Here is a 16,189-nt window from a genome sequence, read left to right as displayed (position 1 = left end):
CCACTTCGCATTTGGGAAACATAATAACAAATGTCAAAGAGGAAAATAAGTGTCTTATATGAATTCTTAATTGCTCTCATTATTTATTTCTAGAACATTTGAGGGTTAGAGAAGTGATGAGGTGTAAGGAGGATTACACACATAATTAAAGCCTTGCACTAAGTTAACCTCTGAACATATTGATTCCATAATCTACACACAGAGGTATGTTCTGACAGCATATGGAGGAGTGAACCTACCGAGGCACCACAGGATCAACTAGCAGGAAATATCCTCTTAATGACTCTGGATAGACTGTAATGTGCTCACATTGCTACACATACTACAAATTATGCAGAAGTTAAAAAGGAGGAGAGCAGCTATGCCCTACTCTGTTTAGGATTTTATAGCTCTTCTGACTTACACATCCTCCTCTCTTGCGCACGTCCATCTTAAATTAAAAATTTTGCATTCAAGTTTGCAAACAAAAATTTACTATTTTAAAATATTTACTAGGCAATACTGTGTAATTTGCCTTTTGCCAAGGGTAAACTTAATTTTTCTGGATTTGGCTTCTGATAGCAGAGAACATCAACCCAAATCTAAAAGATTTTCCCTCTCTTCTTAACAATCCACCTATTTCAAATCCCTCTTTCTCCTGCCCTACATAGTTCATTAGAACAGTAATACTTCAGCTTGTCTTCATAGTCAAAGTGTATAGAATAGCCATGATTTCAACTATTATAACTTTAATAATTAGAAATCAATATAAATGAATGTAAAAATGTTCAATTAATCCATAGCATGTTAGAGAAAAACTTAGATCTCAGATTATTTTTCTCTGCCTTCAGGTATATGGACTTTTTTCCTACTCCATCCAACATTACAAGTGACTTTCTATTTGAAAAGAGTGCTAATTACTTCCATTCAGAAGAAGCTCCCAAGCGAGCAGCATCTCTGGTCCCCAAAGCCAAGATCATCACCATCCTCATCGACCCCTCAGACAGGGCATACTCTTGGTACCAGGTATGAAGCAGTAAAAAATATTTTTAAAAACATTCGACCATGGCTGAAATATAAGCAATGGTGAATACCAAAATAAAGTCTAGATATCCAGATGTATTTAACAGCCAAATGGTACAGAGCTAACGTCCCCCAAAAAAGAAAGGAAAAGAAAAGAAATTGTAAATAATAAAAGCTGAACATTTGATTCATGTGAAGTTGGGCAAGGAATTTCAAACATAAAGTAATAGAAAACATCAAACATAAAGGATTAATAGATTGACTAGACAGTATAAACATGTAAAATATTAGTCTATCAGAATTAACAAAAGAAAAGTACATATCCAAGTAGAGAATCTTTAATAATACATGGTAAATGGTTTAGGACCCTTAACGTGTAAGAAAAAAAAGTTCTGTAAATTGGTAAAAATAAAAAATATAATATCTCAGTAGAAAAATGAGCAAATAAACAGAATGCATAGGTAAATATTTCACATACACAAAGACAGCCACAAATGTGACTGCTCAACAATTTATATGAAAAATGATCAACCCGATTAGGGAGCAACAAAATATAAATCAAAATGATAAGTATTTTTGAGTATCGTCTTGACAAAAATTGTAATGTTTATTCTCCCTGCTGGCAAGGGTGTGATGGCAAAGGTATTCAAACATTCCAATAGCAGGGTATAGATGGAGATCTTTTCTGAACACCAATTTGGCAATGATTATCAAAATAGTTTTGTAAAGGTCCTGTTGTGTTATGGATCCTCTTCTGGAATCAATCATAAAAAAACTTCAAAGGGATGGACAAATATTTATCCCTTTCTATACCACAGTACTAGTCAAACAATAATAACAATAAAAGTAAAAGTAAATACCCAACAATATAAATTCATGTCACACTGCAGTCCAATATTCTGCAACAATATTTAGTGGTGGTTTTAATCAGTAGAATATTAATTAAACATTGTGTCCATTTTAATGTGTGGATAAATATTAATCAAATAATCACAAAGATACATAATTAAAAATTTTGAATGCTCTGTGAGGAAATTTGTAAGGTACTAAGAAAGCATTCTCTAGAGAAATAAACTTTAGACTTAAGACTGAAGAATGAGTCCGTATAAACTAAGGGGGATAGAAGGAGAGTCGGGGAAAGGGAAAAGTATATGTGGTTGCCTGGGTGCAAGGATTAGCACATTTAAAGAACTAAGAAAACTTCGATGTGGTTAGAGAGCAAAACCCGAGGTGGAGACCGGTGGGAGATGAGTCTGAGATGTACACAGACGCCAGAACTCGGGTGGGGGAACCATGTGGCTGCCATTCTTCAAGCAGCTGAAAGCCTTTGAAGAGTTAAGCCAGTATGTGACTGCTAGATTTCCTGTTGAGGCTGCTGAGAAATAGAGGCAGCATTGACAGCAAGAGTTAGGTATAGACTGAGGGAAGCATAAAGGATCAAGGGACGTGTAGGGATTAAAACCAACAGAACCTGGTGAGGAAACAGTGTCAAGGATGAACCAAATTTCTGATGTGGACAACAGGATTATGAGTACATATTCCCATAAAAATAGAAGCACTGAAGAAGGACACGGGACTGGTTCAGGGGAGGGCTGCTAAAGATGTGGTACAAATGGTGATCGTGGGGTATGGAATCCCTGTTGTCTGGAGAAGAACAGTAGAGTCAGCAGGCATTCTGGGGAGAGGTCAGAACCAAAGACAGAAATTTGTGAATCAGAGGCCAAAAGCCACAAAAATGGTGAAACTGCCTAAGGAGAGAGTTTAGAGAAGCAAAGTATAGAGAATGATGAGGCAGCCACGGAGATAAGAGAACACAGCCAGAGGAGTAGAAGGAAAAATCCAGGAGTGTGATGACACTGAATACAAGGGGATGGAGTACTACCAAATGGAGGAGGTGACCACAGTGTCAAAGCGCTGCTAAGAAATTAGACAGTTCGGCAAAACAAGGCCTGAATTATTTTCTCTGAGTTGAAAGGCATGGAGGCAAGTAGAACCTTTAGCGACAGAATGAGAAGAACAAAACCAGATGGATTTGGTGGAGGAAAAACTAAGTGGGAAGAACAAATAGAAACGCGAGATTTCAAAGGGAAAAACAAGACCCACGCTTATTACAGAGACGTTAAAGTGGGTTCAAGGAAACTGTGATTTAGGGTGGTAGTGATTTGAATCATGAGAGGTTTCCAAAAAGGAAAGATGTTTAAGGCCCAGGAGAGAAACTGGAAATCAGTCCTGTGACCATCCTGAGGTGGGGCCAGGAAGAGATGACTATAGGAAATAGCTTAGATGGGAGGGAAGCATCCAGACTTCCCTTGTCTTGTGCAGGGACCCTCCTGGCCAGCTGATGGAGTCTATGGGTCCCATTTCAGGAACACGTTTTAAAAGCACAAAACTATGCAGAATTACAGAGAAACAACTTTCTTAAAATATAATTGTCAAAGTAATTTTTAAATCAGTAACAAATTTTTATTTATTTAACAATGAAATGCCCAGATCTAATGGCAGGACTAATGCTGCTGTAATGTTGAAGTAAGGGCAAGCACGAACAGCGTTTTGATATACCTGAAACACCTGTAATGTGATACAAAAATAGCTGGTTTTTATTGGTGGTAAAATCACAGGTATAATAAAAGCAAAATTTTATTTAAAAGTTACTGAAAATAAAAAGACTGTTTTTTTTTTCCAGATCCAAGTTCATAGACCCTCTGAATTATATCAGTAGAGCTCTGGTTAAGAATCCTCCCATTGAAACGTAAGAGTTAGAAGAGAGGATAAATGTATATGCTGGTAAATTTGAAGGTCTGAGATAGAGAAATTGAAGTGATTCCGATGGGCTCTTCTTCCTTTGGAAAGTTGAGAATGAGTTAATCTGATGAAAAAGAAGGAGATAATTTGGGAGACAGCACTTTGAGGAGACAAAAAAGGCAATGTGAAATCTTTGTACAGGGGTGTAATAAAGTTGACCACCGAAATGTAAAATTGCTGATAGCTGTGAAGGCCTAATTAAAGGTGATCTTGAATTTGTGGTGGTAATAATGTACATGCACTAAAATCCCATGATATGAGTGCATTTGTGTATGGGTATGTTTAATGCATATATAAATTAATGCCCCAAAAACAAGACTCAAAAGGAATTTTTAAAGAACATACAAGTAATTTCTATTTTTTATTACTTCTTTATTCATTTATTTTTTATCCATTCTTTACTTTTTTATTCATTCTTTTTCTTGACTTTCTTCGATAAATATTTATGGCCAAGAACAAATAAAAATGAACAGAAAAATGTGACCCTATACATTGGGGTTGCAAGAGGTCAGGGATCCTAGGAGAACACCTGAATTGGGAGCAAGATCCAAATATTATTATTAGAATCCATGAGTCACTGTCTCCCTCAAGATAGAAAAATGTGCCTTTCTCTCTTTATGAAAACTCATATTGCAAAGCAACATAAACTTACTTTTTAAAAAAAATGACAAAAGCATTGAAATATTAAAGCTTCCTTAAAAAATTTTGAATACAAGTACTTGGGGTCAAATGTTGTACATTCTCCTAGCAGAAAACGTAGAACAAATTTATATGAATCTTTTTTCACATAGATTAAACTATTTAAATAAAAGAGAATCTGTGCCTGCTTTTTCAAGTAAATTCTTTGAACACATGTGTTTTAAAGAAATTATTTTTCCCGATATTTTTATTGTCATATTGCTAAGAGTAGGGTCCCCAAACTGCTCCACGTTTCAAAATAATGCAGCCTATTACTTAGCTAGTCCTGTCTATTCAGTAAATACCATAAATCCAAAGCTCAGCAGGTGTAATTCAGAAACCCCTACAAATGTCACCTGCCACTGTAATTTCTACTCCACATTTTTATAATGGGCCTCACAAAGAAGCTATAGTGTTATTTTTTTTTCCATAAAATATGTCCCTTTGTGACTTCTGGTCATATTTTTATGCTAATCTTCTTAGTTTCTGGAAGATAAAGAAAAGTTGGTGTTAAACTTTTATAAATCAGTGTAGGGCAGGTTAAGTACAGTTCCATATTATCACTGCTTAAAATAGAAATTTTAGCATTAACATATTAATATGCACATAGTATTTTTATATCCTTTATTCAAGTTATATAGTTTCTAAACATTGTATTAATTCAATATATTATGTTGTCTCTATGTACCCAGCATAATGCATATACATATAAGAATGTCAATAACTATAGAATAATGAGAGGCCTTCAAAAGTTTTATTAGTTCCACCAACCTACCACTCACTGGTTACTGTTGAACCACTTCTTACTCATCTTTACTTTTTTAATTTTTATTTCTAACTCACATAGATGACCTGCTGTTACACAATTGTATCAGGTCCTAATACACTCCCATCCTCATCTTGTGGTTAATGTTCTTTATCTTAAACTTTTATATATCTTCCAAAACCAATTCATCCATTCCTATTACTCATCCACTTTCACTCAAACTTAAGGCATCAAGTTCTCTTAGTTTCTATGTTTATTTTTTTCGACTTATAAAAACCTCTGTTATTACATTGTAGCTCAGAAATGTCAACCACTTGAAAAGATCCCTTCATCTTTCATTCAGAACTGATCACTGATTGGTCTGGCTACCACAGCAATATATATGATTCTGGTCAAATATTTGACTTCATTATAGTCTGTTAATCTATTGCTTCCTGTAGAAAACTTTTATTTCTTTGAAGATAGAGATTACATTTTGCTTATATCTTTTTATCCCCAGAATCTACAGCAGTTTTTTGTTCTGGTAAGGAGCTTAGTGAGTGTTTATGAAATTGTATTGACTGCTAAATTCATCTCTCATTGTATTAGGCTCTTGAGCCTACTATTGATGGTTTGATATGAAAGACTCAGAGGATTTGATACTGAAAAGTAGTAGTGAATCAGTACTTGGAAATTAGCGGGGATAAATGGAAATTCTTGGGAGAGCAATAGGAAAGGACTTTGGGCAACATCAACATCGTTATGACACCCAGACTCGTATTAGGAATACACATCGCTTTCCCTGCACTCATAGTATCTGCCACACAAGGGTATTGAGGAAACGTCAGAACCTGTAGGAGTAGCTGTGATTAGACAATGAGCAGAGTAATATATAAACCTGCTCTTGCCAATCTAAATCTCTTTTCACTGGGCTTGATTTGTCTAGTCCCTGATATCTATTCATTTTTAATCAGACCCATGAAGAGAATCCTATACTCTGTCTTTTGTCTTGTATGTAGACATTTTAGACATGAAGACAACCACAGGCTTATGTGCATACCACTTGATATACATGGAAAGCTTGTACTTTAAATAAGCAATATGCCATTGCCTAGGTTTTAATATATGCACTTTTCACTTTATTTTTTCATTCTAAAATTAATTTATCATTTTCATTCCTTTTTGGAAATAAAAGACACACACATGTACATACATCAAATACAAATATGCACACATATCTCTGCATGCATAAAGAAAACCAATTTTACAATTGACTTCCTTGTTAAAGCACCAACGATCTCATGAAGATCCAGCTGCCCTGAGGTTTAATTTCTATGAAGTTATCACAACCGGACATTGGGCCCCATCTGACCTGAAAGCTTTACAAAGGAGATGCCTAGTACCTGGATGGTATGCGGTCCACATAGAAAGATGGCTAACTTACTTTGCTACTTCGCAGGTAAGGTCCTCAAATTAATTTCTTCTGTTTAATATACCTTAGCTGTATTGCACTTGACAAACAGAAAATAAGAAATAACATTGCCACAGACAACAATTCATAATGGGACAATCATACCTAAAGAAGATATGTGGATTTTTATATTTTTAATGTCAATAATAGTATTAAAATGTTAAGTGGCCGTGAAACATATTCTTGGGATCTTCTTTTGGGTAGTAGCTGGTCTCAAAGTGTTGAGTCCTCACATGAGAGACATCATGTGATCCATAAGCAGTAACTCAACTACTCAGAGAATAGCCATTTAGACAATACCTTTATGGAACACCACATGCAGATAGTCCGACATCTGTCCTCTAGGGCACTTAGAAAGGAAGGAAGAGGTCATGCACTCGACTGTCAAAATGGAAAATGCCATAGCAGCTCCAGGAAAGTGGGATAGACCAAGAGGTAAGGATTTGAGGAAACATCCACATTATTTATATTCTTTACTCCCGATCAGGTCATGACCAAAACCTGAGTTCTTTGTCATGTGTGTAAGTAGAATAGATGAGTAATTTTCATCTGTATGCCATTTCCAAGTCTTTGGCTCCAAGGTTAGCTCAGGGGATTCTGTCAGCTGGTTAATTATCTGATTACCTGACAGATGGAAAATTGAGTATCTACTGAAAACTACTAAATCAAGAGAGTATCTGTGTTTATTTCTGATTTACAATCAAGTTAGTTAAGGGTTATAAATGATGCGGATGGCAAACTTCAATTGTTGTTTATTTGGAAGGACACAAGAATAGTAAACATTAAAATGTATCCTAAGTAATGCATATTTTCTTCCATTCACACTGACCTAATTGATTAATGTCATACCAGGTCAAGTGAGGCAGCTCAGTCTATTTAATTTAGTTTTGTTCTTCACAAAGTGACTATTTTTGACTTTATAGTTGCTAATTATTGATGGACAGCAGCTGAGATCTGACCCAGCTACTGTGATGGATGAAGTCCAGAAGTTTCTGGGAGTTACACCTCATTATAATTATTCTGAAGCGCTAACGTGAGTCTATTCTCATGCTTGATTTCATTTCCATTATTTGCCATCATAAATTATCACTGGTAGGTGTGTATATAGCATCATTAATACTAGCTATGAATTTATATATCATTATGCTCCTCAAAAGCAGTCAAAGGAGTATCCTCATTATTCATGTAGTGTCTTCCTTTTGAATACCACAAATACTTTGTTTTTCAAAGTGTCATCCTATAGGCATTTTATATATCACAAACTCTCTTCTTGGTGGGCTTTTTCCCAATGTAAGTTTGGTTAAGTAAACTTTTTAGATGCCTACGCTTCAAAAATTGTCCTAGAATTTGAAATTACAAAGGTAAAAAAATATAGTCTCTTCCCCAAGAATTTACAGGTTAGAAATGAAATGCTGATGGCCACCATTAACTCTGTGAAAGTGACCAGTATTGGGGGCAGAATGGGGAAAAGGATAAATTCATATTTTACTTTGTATTTATTAAATTATGTATAACCAAGTGTAATACATATAATCTTCCAGTTATCTATTTTTGCATGACAATCCATCCCCAAACCCACCAGCATATTACCACAGCCATTTTATTATGCTCATGGACTCTGGGGGCTGGGAATTCAGACAAGACACAGCCGGAACAACTTGCCTCGGCTCATAATACACAGGGAGGGAAATGTGACTATCTGGGTATGATCAAATGTCTGGGGATGGAATGTTCTGGAGGTTTCTTCACTTTTTCAGTCATATCTTTGGCTTTTGGACTGGGATGGCTCAAAGGCCAAGCTCAATGGGATGAGACCTCTTCGTGTGGCTTTTGGAGAGTGTAGTGGTTGTGTTCCGAGAAGGAGTGATATGTTAAGGAAGTGTGATCCAAGGCAGCCATCGCCTTCTCTGACCTAGTCTTGCAAGTCGCACAGCATCATTTCAGCTCATTTTATTGATTAACTAAGTCACTGAAGCCAGTACAAATCCATAGAGAGGGCAAGGCGCCTCCCCTTCTTAATGGGGAGGAGCAAGAGCATTCTTCAGAAAAGAATACGGGAGGGGAGATATTGTTGCAATCATCTTAGAAAAATAGAACTGTATACTTGGGTAACTAAAGATGGGGGGAAAGGTAAAGAAGCAAAATAAACAAACAAAACCTCTAGGGAGCCAAAACATATTTTAAAAGGGCATGTACTTGACTCCCTCACAAGGCCTGATACAAAGCCTATTAAATTTTAGGCAAAATTCTAACAAGCCTGATTATATAATTTCCCAGTTCACAGCAGATTAGAATCAGCAATTAGACAATTAGAGAGGGTAATGGAAGGACAGGAAAAGCAGTAATAAGATTGGGTTGTTCCTTATCCACTCAAACAACCCTAATGAAGTTTTTACCTACACATGGAAATAACAACAATACAAGGCATGCCCCTGCTGATTAAGTAGACAAAGCTTCCTAGAATACATTTTACATTAATAGTTATTGATGTTCGCTTGTCTTCCCCTGCCTGCCTGCCTGCAGTGGTTTAGGGAATGGTTCTATCTTGTTTACTACAAATAGTTGCTTATGGTTCAGTAAACCTGTAAAATCATACTTTTCAAGAAGAGATTACAAACAAGGACAGAATATATGGTTTTTAATGTCTCACATCACAAAAATTAATAACTATAGTGATGTTCAAAGTAATAAAAGAAGTCATGTGGCAACCAATTTGTTGCTGTCTCAAAGTTGTCCAACATTTACTCGAGAAAGGCTTTGCATCTTCATTTCACAATATCGTGACTTCTAAGATAAAACCATAAAACAATGAATTCATATAACTTAGAAAAAGTAAATGCCCTCTGTTAGGGTATATAACATCAATGCAATAAATGAAACCAGGACAACAAAAGAATGTGGAGTCAAGGTTATGACAGCCCTATCTAAAAGAGTGACTTTCAGTATGGCTCTTCTTCCTCAAGTTGTATTACATTCTGCCTCACAACAGCTGCTGTGGAGACAGGGAGAGACTGCAGCCCATCCTGGGACCTCCATACACCTGAGAGCAAAGGAGATGCTCTCAGTGTGGGTATAAATATCTTGGCTTTGTTGCCAAAACTGTATTTTACCTTAATGCAGTTAAATATTCTCATCCTGAGGCAGAAAATGCTGTTCAGGGGCATAGTTATGCCGACTTCCCCATCTCATTTTGCAGAGCATGCTGAATTGTTTTTCCTCTTGGGAAATTAATGAAAACTAGAGAAAGGACTGTGATAGGCAAGGAGCAGATTGAAAAGGAAAAGTCCAGGTTGGAAATGACTCTGTCTTCCTTTTATCCATTTAACCAGTGATGTGTTTAATTTTAATTGATAACATGTACTAGGACAACCGGGACTGCAAGGATCGGGTCTCTAATAATAGGTTGGGCAGGGAACTGTGAAGAAAATTTCCCTCTCCCCCTAAATGAGTTCACATATGTGCAGAGGCAAATTGCAGGTGCACCGGTATTATAGGAATGGGCCCAGGGCAACAAAATATTCTGCAACTAATTAACTTTACATCCCAGTCAATTATGCTTCATCCTTCTAAAACATCTGCTGAGCAACAAAAATGCAAACCTTTTCGATGTTTTATGTATGCAGCAAGTCCCATAGCAATAAATTTTAAATTTCTCTTCTTATTTGGTTTATTCTTCCATTTTTCCTATCTTGTTAGTCCTAAACAAAGGTTTTTATATATCTGAGTTTAAACAATTAGTCCATACATCCTTTCTTTTGTAACTTTATGCAGCTATAGGAGCAAAACATTAGAATTTTCTTTTAAAGTATAGGGACCTGTATTATCCCATAGGATCATTCGCCGTCAACAAAAGAAATGAAGAGTTGTCTAATCTTCCACTCACCACTTCCTCCTTAAAAAGTATAAACATTTTGAACTTGAAAAACTACAGCATTCTTCCAAATTAGAAGTTTTATTTCATGTTTATATTCACAAAGGTTTACTTACATTACATTCAGTCCCTTTAATATATACCATTGAATTATTTCAAAGAAATCTGTTAACATATTTTGACAGAGAAATCATATTAATAAGCAAATAAATATTTTAAAAGTCCTGTGTATATATGGATTGCAGTTTTGATGATTGGTGCTTGATCTTTTATGGATGAATAGAGAAAATATGAAACTTAATAATTTCAATCTAAGATTGGATTAAAGATTTACAGGTCTTTTTTCATTCAGTAGAAATATTCAAAAATATGTAATAACATATAGTTTATTTAATCTCAATTAAACTTTTAAATCAATTCAATGAATACTTATAAAACAGAATTAAATTAAACTGAAACAATGGGCATACCAAAGTGCATTTTCTTTATCCAATCAGTGAAGCTCTCTCACTCAAAATTCTGTATACAATTTATAGTCATTATATTTTTATAATCATGTATATGTTTGATCTTTTGTAGGTTTGATCCCCAAAAGGGCTTTTGGTGTCAACTACTGGAAGGAGGAAAGACCAAATGCCTTGGAAAGAGCAAAGGCCGAAAATATCCACCTATGGATCCAGAGGTAATATTTTCCTAATCTTTGAAATACTTTGATAAAACATTGTGTGTACAACTGTTTCAAAATAAGGGACAATATGTTTGCTTCTTTTTTCTTCTCCTTCTCTGCTCTCAGTGTTTTATATATTAGACTATAGATAGGCTGACAAAGATCAATAATTGATAGATATTCATAGTAATTGTATGCCGTTAGGATGTGGTTGAAACATAAATACTTATTGAACAGTAACTATTTGTAAAGTACTTAAATGAATTGTTTACTAAACAAGTAATTTTGGATAAAATATATAGACATTATTATTATATATTAAATATGCAAATGCAATGCCTGTAAAATGCCTGGATACTGAGTTAAGCAACGGAGAGCCGACATGTGGGTAGGGAATTTTCTCCACACCACCAATCAGTGCTCAGACACCAGCTGGGTATCCTACAATTCAACTCAGTTCTGACAATATCTACCCTGAGAGAGCATTAGATCCCACAGGTAAGGGCTCATTTCTATAAGACTGTCTCTCCCCAACCTCCGATACCAGTTGCAAGCCCAGCTTGTCACCTGGGCTTCTGACCAACCAACCAGCTACAGATTGAAAGTTCTAACAACCTTCTCCTTGGGTTCAATTCCTTTGCTACTAGTGACTCACAGAACTCACAGAAACATTACTTACCAGATCACATGTTAATTATAAAGGAATATAACTCAGGAATAGCCAGATGGAAGGAATGCATTGGGCAAGTTATGGGGAAAGCCATAAAAGTGAAAGAGTGAGCCACTCTCCTCCAGTCTCCACATGTCCATCAACAAGGAAGTTCTCTACACCAAGTCCTTTTTGGGTTTTTGTTAGAGATTTCATTACAGAGACATAATTGATTAAATCATTGGTAAGTGGCAATTGATTCAATCCCCAGCTCCTCTTTCCTCTGAGGTCATCAGGGTGGGACTTAAAGTTACAACCCTCTAATCACATGGTTGCTTCTCTGAGCAAACAGCCCCCATCCAGGAGGGGTCCAGAAGTCACTTAATTAACATAACAAAAGATACCTTTATAACTCTTTCATTTAGGAAATTCCAAGGATTTTAGGAGCTCTGTGCTAGAAAAGGGACCAAAAACTAGATATATTTTATATCATAAATCACAATATCACAGAGAGGATGCAAGATAAAACAGTTATGAACTCAGATTTATTATAAGAGAGTAAATTAGTTATTGTCATTGATTTATAATAAGATACATAAAGCAATGACAAACTACAAAAGCAGGGGGAAAAAATTTTTTTTTAGAGATTTTATTTATTTATTTGACAGAGAGACAGCCAGCGAGAGAGGGAACACAAGCAGGGGGAGTGGGAGAGGGAGAAGCAGACTCCCAGTGGAGGAGCCTGATGTGGGGCTAGATCCCAGAACGCCAGGATCACGCCCTGAGCTGAAGGCAGACGCTTAACGACTGAGCTACCCAGGCGCCCCAGGGAAAAAAATTTCTTAATAAAAGTGGTGGCACGGGGCACCTGGGTGGCTCAGTTGGTTAAGCATCTGCCATCGGCTCAGGTCATGATCCCAGGGTGCTGGAATGGAGTCCCACATTGGGCTCCCTGCTCAGCGGAGCGTCTGCTTCTCCTTCTGCCTCTTCCTGCTGCTCCCCCCGCTTGTGTACTGTCTCTGACAAATACATAAATAAAATCTTTTTAAAAAGGAGGGGGAATGGTTTGAGGAGGTAGACTAAGTTTGGGAAACCCGTTAGCCATCAGCTGAGCCAGATATAAAGAGTATCTCTCCCAAGGCAACGTAGGCAAAGTAATTCAGGTGTTACTATGGAAATAGAAGTACCAGAAATTCCTTGAACTATACCTTTGAACTCAATAATTTCAAAAGAGTTTCAGATATCACTTTAATCTGCCAAGAAATCAGTGTAATGTTCTCACTACTTTTATAAGCATCTTACCCAGACTTTGAAGTGTTTACAATCTGGTTTAAGGGCAGAAATGTAATGAAATATCTGGTGGATGGTACAAGACGAAATGTAGTTGTCTTAAGTCCATTTCCACCGTACACACAAAAGTTGCCAAGGGAATTTTGTGAAGAAAGAGACTCATTTGTGTTAAAATATTGGAAAGGGCTTAAATGAGATGGTATTAACTTTGACCAGAACGAAAACAGTGTTTGGGCCATTGCTCCTATATTTACACAAGGAAAAGTGTTCATCTCTACTATTTTATCAGAGACACAAAACAATGTTCATTGGGTTATAATATATGGTAAATGACATCCAGAGAGAAAACCCAATTATAAATTTTCTGTTTCCCAGAAATACAGGAAAACATAAAGTAAGACTACTGATATTTTTGAGCATTCTTTGTTTTCCCATTCATCTAATAAGGGACAGTCATTCCAGTTTGACTAGGAATTTAAGAATCACAAGAAAGTCCATTATAATGATTTTTATAATGAGATCTTATACTATTTTTGAAGTAAAAGCTCTTGCTTTAAAGGCATTAATCTTTGTCCTGAATAAACATAGAAAATATTTTTGCAAAGTTGTAAGTAACTTCTTTAATCATGAACTTCAACTTTTATGGTTATTTATGTTCACTTTTTATGCTATGGCCCAATTTTACAGAAAGTGACCAATTTTAAAGGAAATGTCTGTTTTTTTTCTAGCTCCCTTTTGTAGATTTGGTACCACTTCAGGTTCCTACCTCATTCTTCTTTAGTGTCATTACCTTTCATCAAATTCTCTCCCTGCATAGACTTGACCAATACCGCAATAAATAAGTGCCTCCATGGTATATAAGCCAGAAAAGATATACTTGAACCTATTTTTATTTTATAGCTACAGTTCTGCCAAATCTTTTCAAAAGGTAATGAGTGATATCTGGGGAACAATCCAAAGAAATGCATATTTTATAGACAACTACATTGTAATAGAATTTTAAGAAATATAGATTGCTTAATTGTGTATAATGAACTAATACCTTCCTTCAATTTTTTTTTCTTTTTGCTTTCCAGTCTAGAACTTTCCTCTCTAATTACTACCGAGATCATAATGTGGAACTGTCCAAACTGCTGCACAGACTGGGGCAACCTCTGCCATCCTGGCTGAGACAGGAGTTGCAGAAAGTGAGATAGCACTGGAGACAAGAACCAAGGCTCAAAGGATGCTTCCTTTGACTATTCAATAGAAAAGCAAACCCCACAACTTTTATTCCCCTACTGAACTTGTGATTGTCAACAGAGGACTGTGTGAATAAATTTCCTTCTACCTTTTTCATAAAATGAAAACTGTTGTATATGCACGCATTGGCAATTACTAGCATCCATCCCTGTGTGAGCTTCTGGGAAGAAATGTGGGGTTTTGCGGCATTATCCAGTTTCCAGTGTGAGGGTCATAACACACCCCAGTTCCTCTGTTAACCACAGGGTTTCAGAAATTCTACATAAAACTGAGAATCCTAATTATATGCAAGTGACAAATGAGAATCTTGAGGAAATAAGGACAGAGATATCTGTAAAGGAAGGGAGCAGAACCCGATACCTGAATTTAAGGGCTTACATTTTCTCTTTGCTAATTTAAAAACCAGCTTGCTTTTGTGCGAAAAGGAATCTTATGATCCCATACTTTTATTTTGAGCAACTATTATTTATTATATTTAGCCCACATATTTTCCTCTGTTACTCCTCTTTATGAATTTCCTTGACTTATAGAGAAGTTGTAAAGTTGCAGCTTCCTGTGTTTGTCGTCTGTTTTCCTTTTATAGAAGGAAAGGTTCCACATTCGCTGATAGTACTATTTTCTCTGGCAGGGCAATCCATTCTCAGTGAATTCTGCAATATGGGTCCCACAAAATCTATCAGAGGTTTTGGGGAAAAGGAGTGAGACTGCATACTCTGTGTATTATTAACTAGTATGTATAAGGCCATCTTTCCATAGGTCCATAACCGTACCATACTAGTAATCTAGGTATCTCCACCTTGACAATGATGTAGTATTTATATATTTTTTCACTATCTATGGGAAAAAAAAACTTTATTGATAAGATATGGAATGAAAACATCAACATGGGTTTACAGGTAGAGTGGGGCACTTGTGCCTTCTATGTAGTATTATGTCAATCATTTTAAAGCATGGACTTTTATATACGCCAGTACATATACTATTGCAGAAGATTCTGTTTTTAATGCCTATTTAAATATATATATATAATCTAAAACTTACCTCTTTGAACATCACTAATTCTTTAACCTAAACCCTATTTTCAGCCATGCTACCCAACAATTAATTTCTAGAGAAATTAATTTCTCAGAGATTTAGGTTCCTCTCCTATTTGGAGGTTATTGTCATGCTGGTTGAATTTTTATCCCATTTTTCAATAAAGATATATTAAGGCTTTGTTAATCTTTTCAGTGTGATACATGAAGGTAAAATTTCAAGAGAATAGTAAATCAAATGCTTTGGTAACATTACCTGCCAATCCATCCTTTCTCCAGAGTAATTTTTCTACAGGCTATAAATAATATTACTTTTTCTTACAATTTGAGAAATTATGCTTAACATAATTCAATGTATTTAAAGGAAACTGAAGATCATTGTTTATATTTGTTTGGTTTTTGTTGTTGTTGTTGTTGTTGTTTTAAGCAAGCAAATGAAATCAAAGCTGAAAGAAAATCAAGAGTTTTCACATATTTTATTTCAGAATTCAACTTTGCATTTATACTTCATTAAATTTTTTTGTTTTCCTGTTGTTTTCCCACTGTATCTAGAGGCTTTGGATCTTTTTGAGAAAATGTGAAAATTTTTCTTGGGCTTGAGTTAATAGAAATCACAAATTATTATTTTGATTGTTCCTTTGAGACTAAAATTCTCAACCTTACTGTTACTTACATGATCATGTGCTTGAAAGCATTGCACTGAGCACACTATAATGACAATACCTGGGTATTTAGACC

At 35.7% G+C, this 16,189-nt stretch overlaps 1 protein-coding gene across 1 annotated transcript in view; it reads left to right on the top strand.

Annotated features, from left to right (window-relative positions):
- NDST4 (N-deacetylase and N-sulfotransferase 4) overlaps positions 1–14,371 on the top strand; it is a 239,607-nt gene extending 225,236 nt beyond the window's left edge. The window contains exons 9-13 of the mRNA XM_026499230.3: positions 831–1,005; positions 6,516–6,686; positions 7,622–7,731; positions 11,149–11,251; positions 14,252–14,371. Coding sequence (XP_026355015.2) covers positions 831–1,005; positions 6,516–6,686; positions 7,622–7,731; positions 11,149–11,251; positions 14,252–14,371 — 679 coding nt within the window. The remainder of the gene's footprint in view (positions 1–830; positions 1,006–6,515; positions 6,687–7,621; positions 7,732–11,148; positions 11,252–14,251) is intronic.
- Positions 14,372–16,189: the final 1,818 nt, after the last annotated feature.

Source organism: Ursus arctos, unplaced genomic scaffold (assembly GCF_023065955.2).
Source record: "Ursus arctos isolate Adak ecotype North America unplaced genomic scaffold, UrsArc2.0 scaffold_11, whole genome shotgun sequence".
In the NCBI taxonomy this organism is placed as follows: Eukaryota; Metazoa; Chordata; class Mammalia; order Carnivora; family Ursidae; genus Ursus; species Ursus arctos.
The sequence above is the reverse complement of the archived record's forward strand: the minus strand, read 5'-3'. Positions and strand labels throughout refer to the sequence as shown.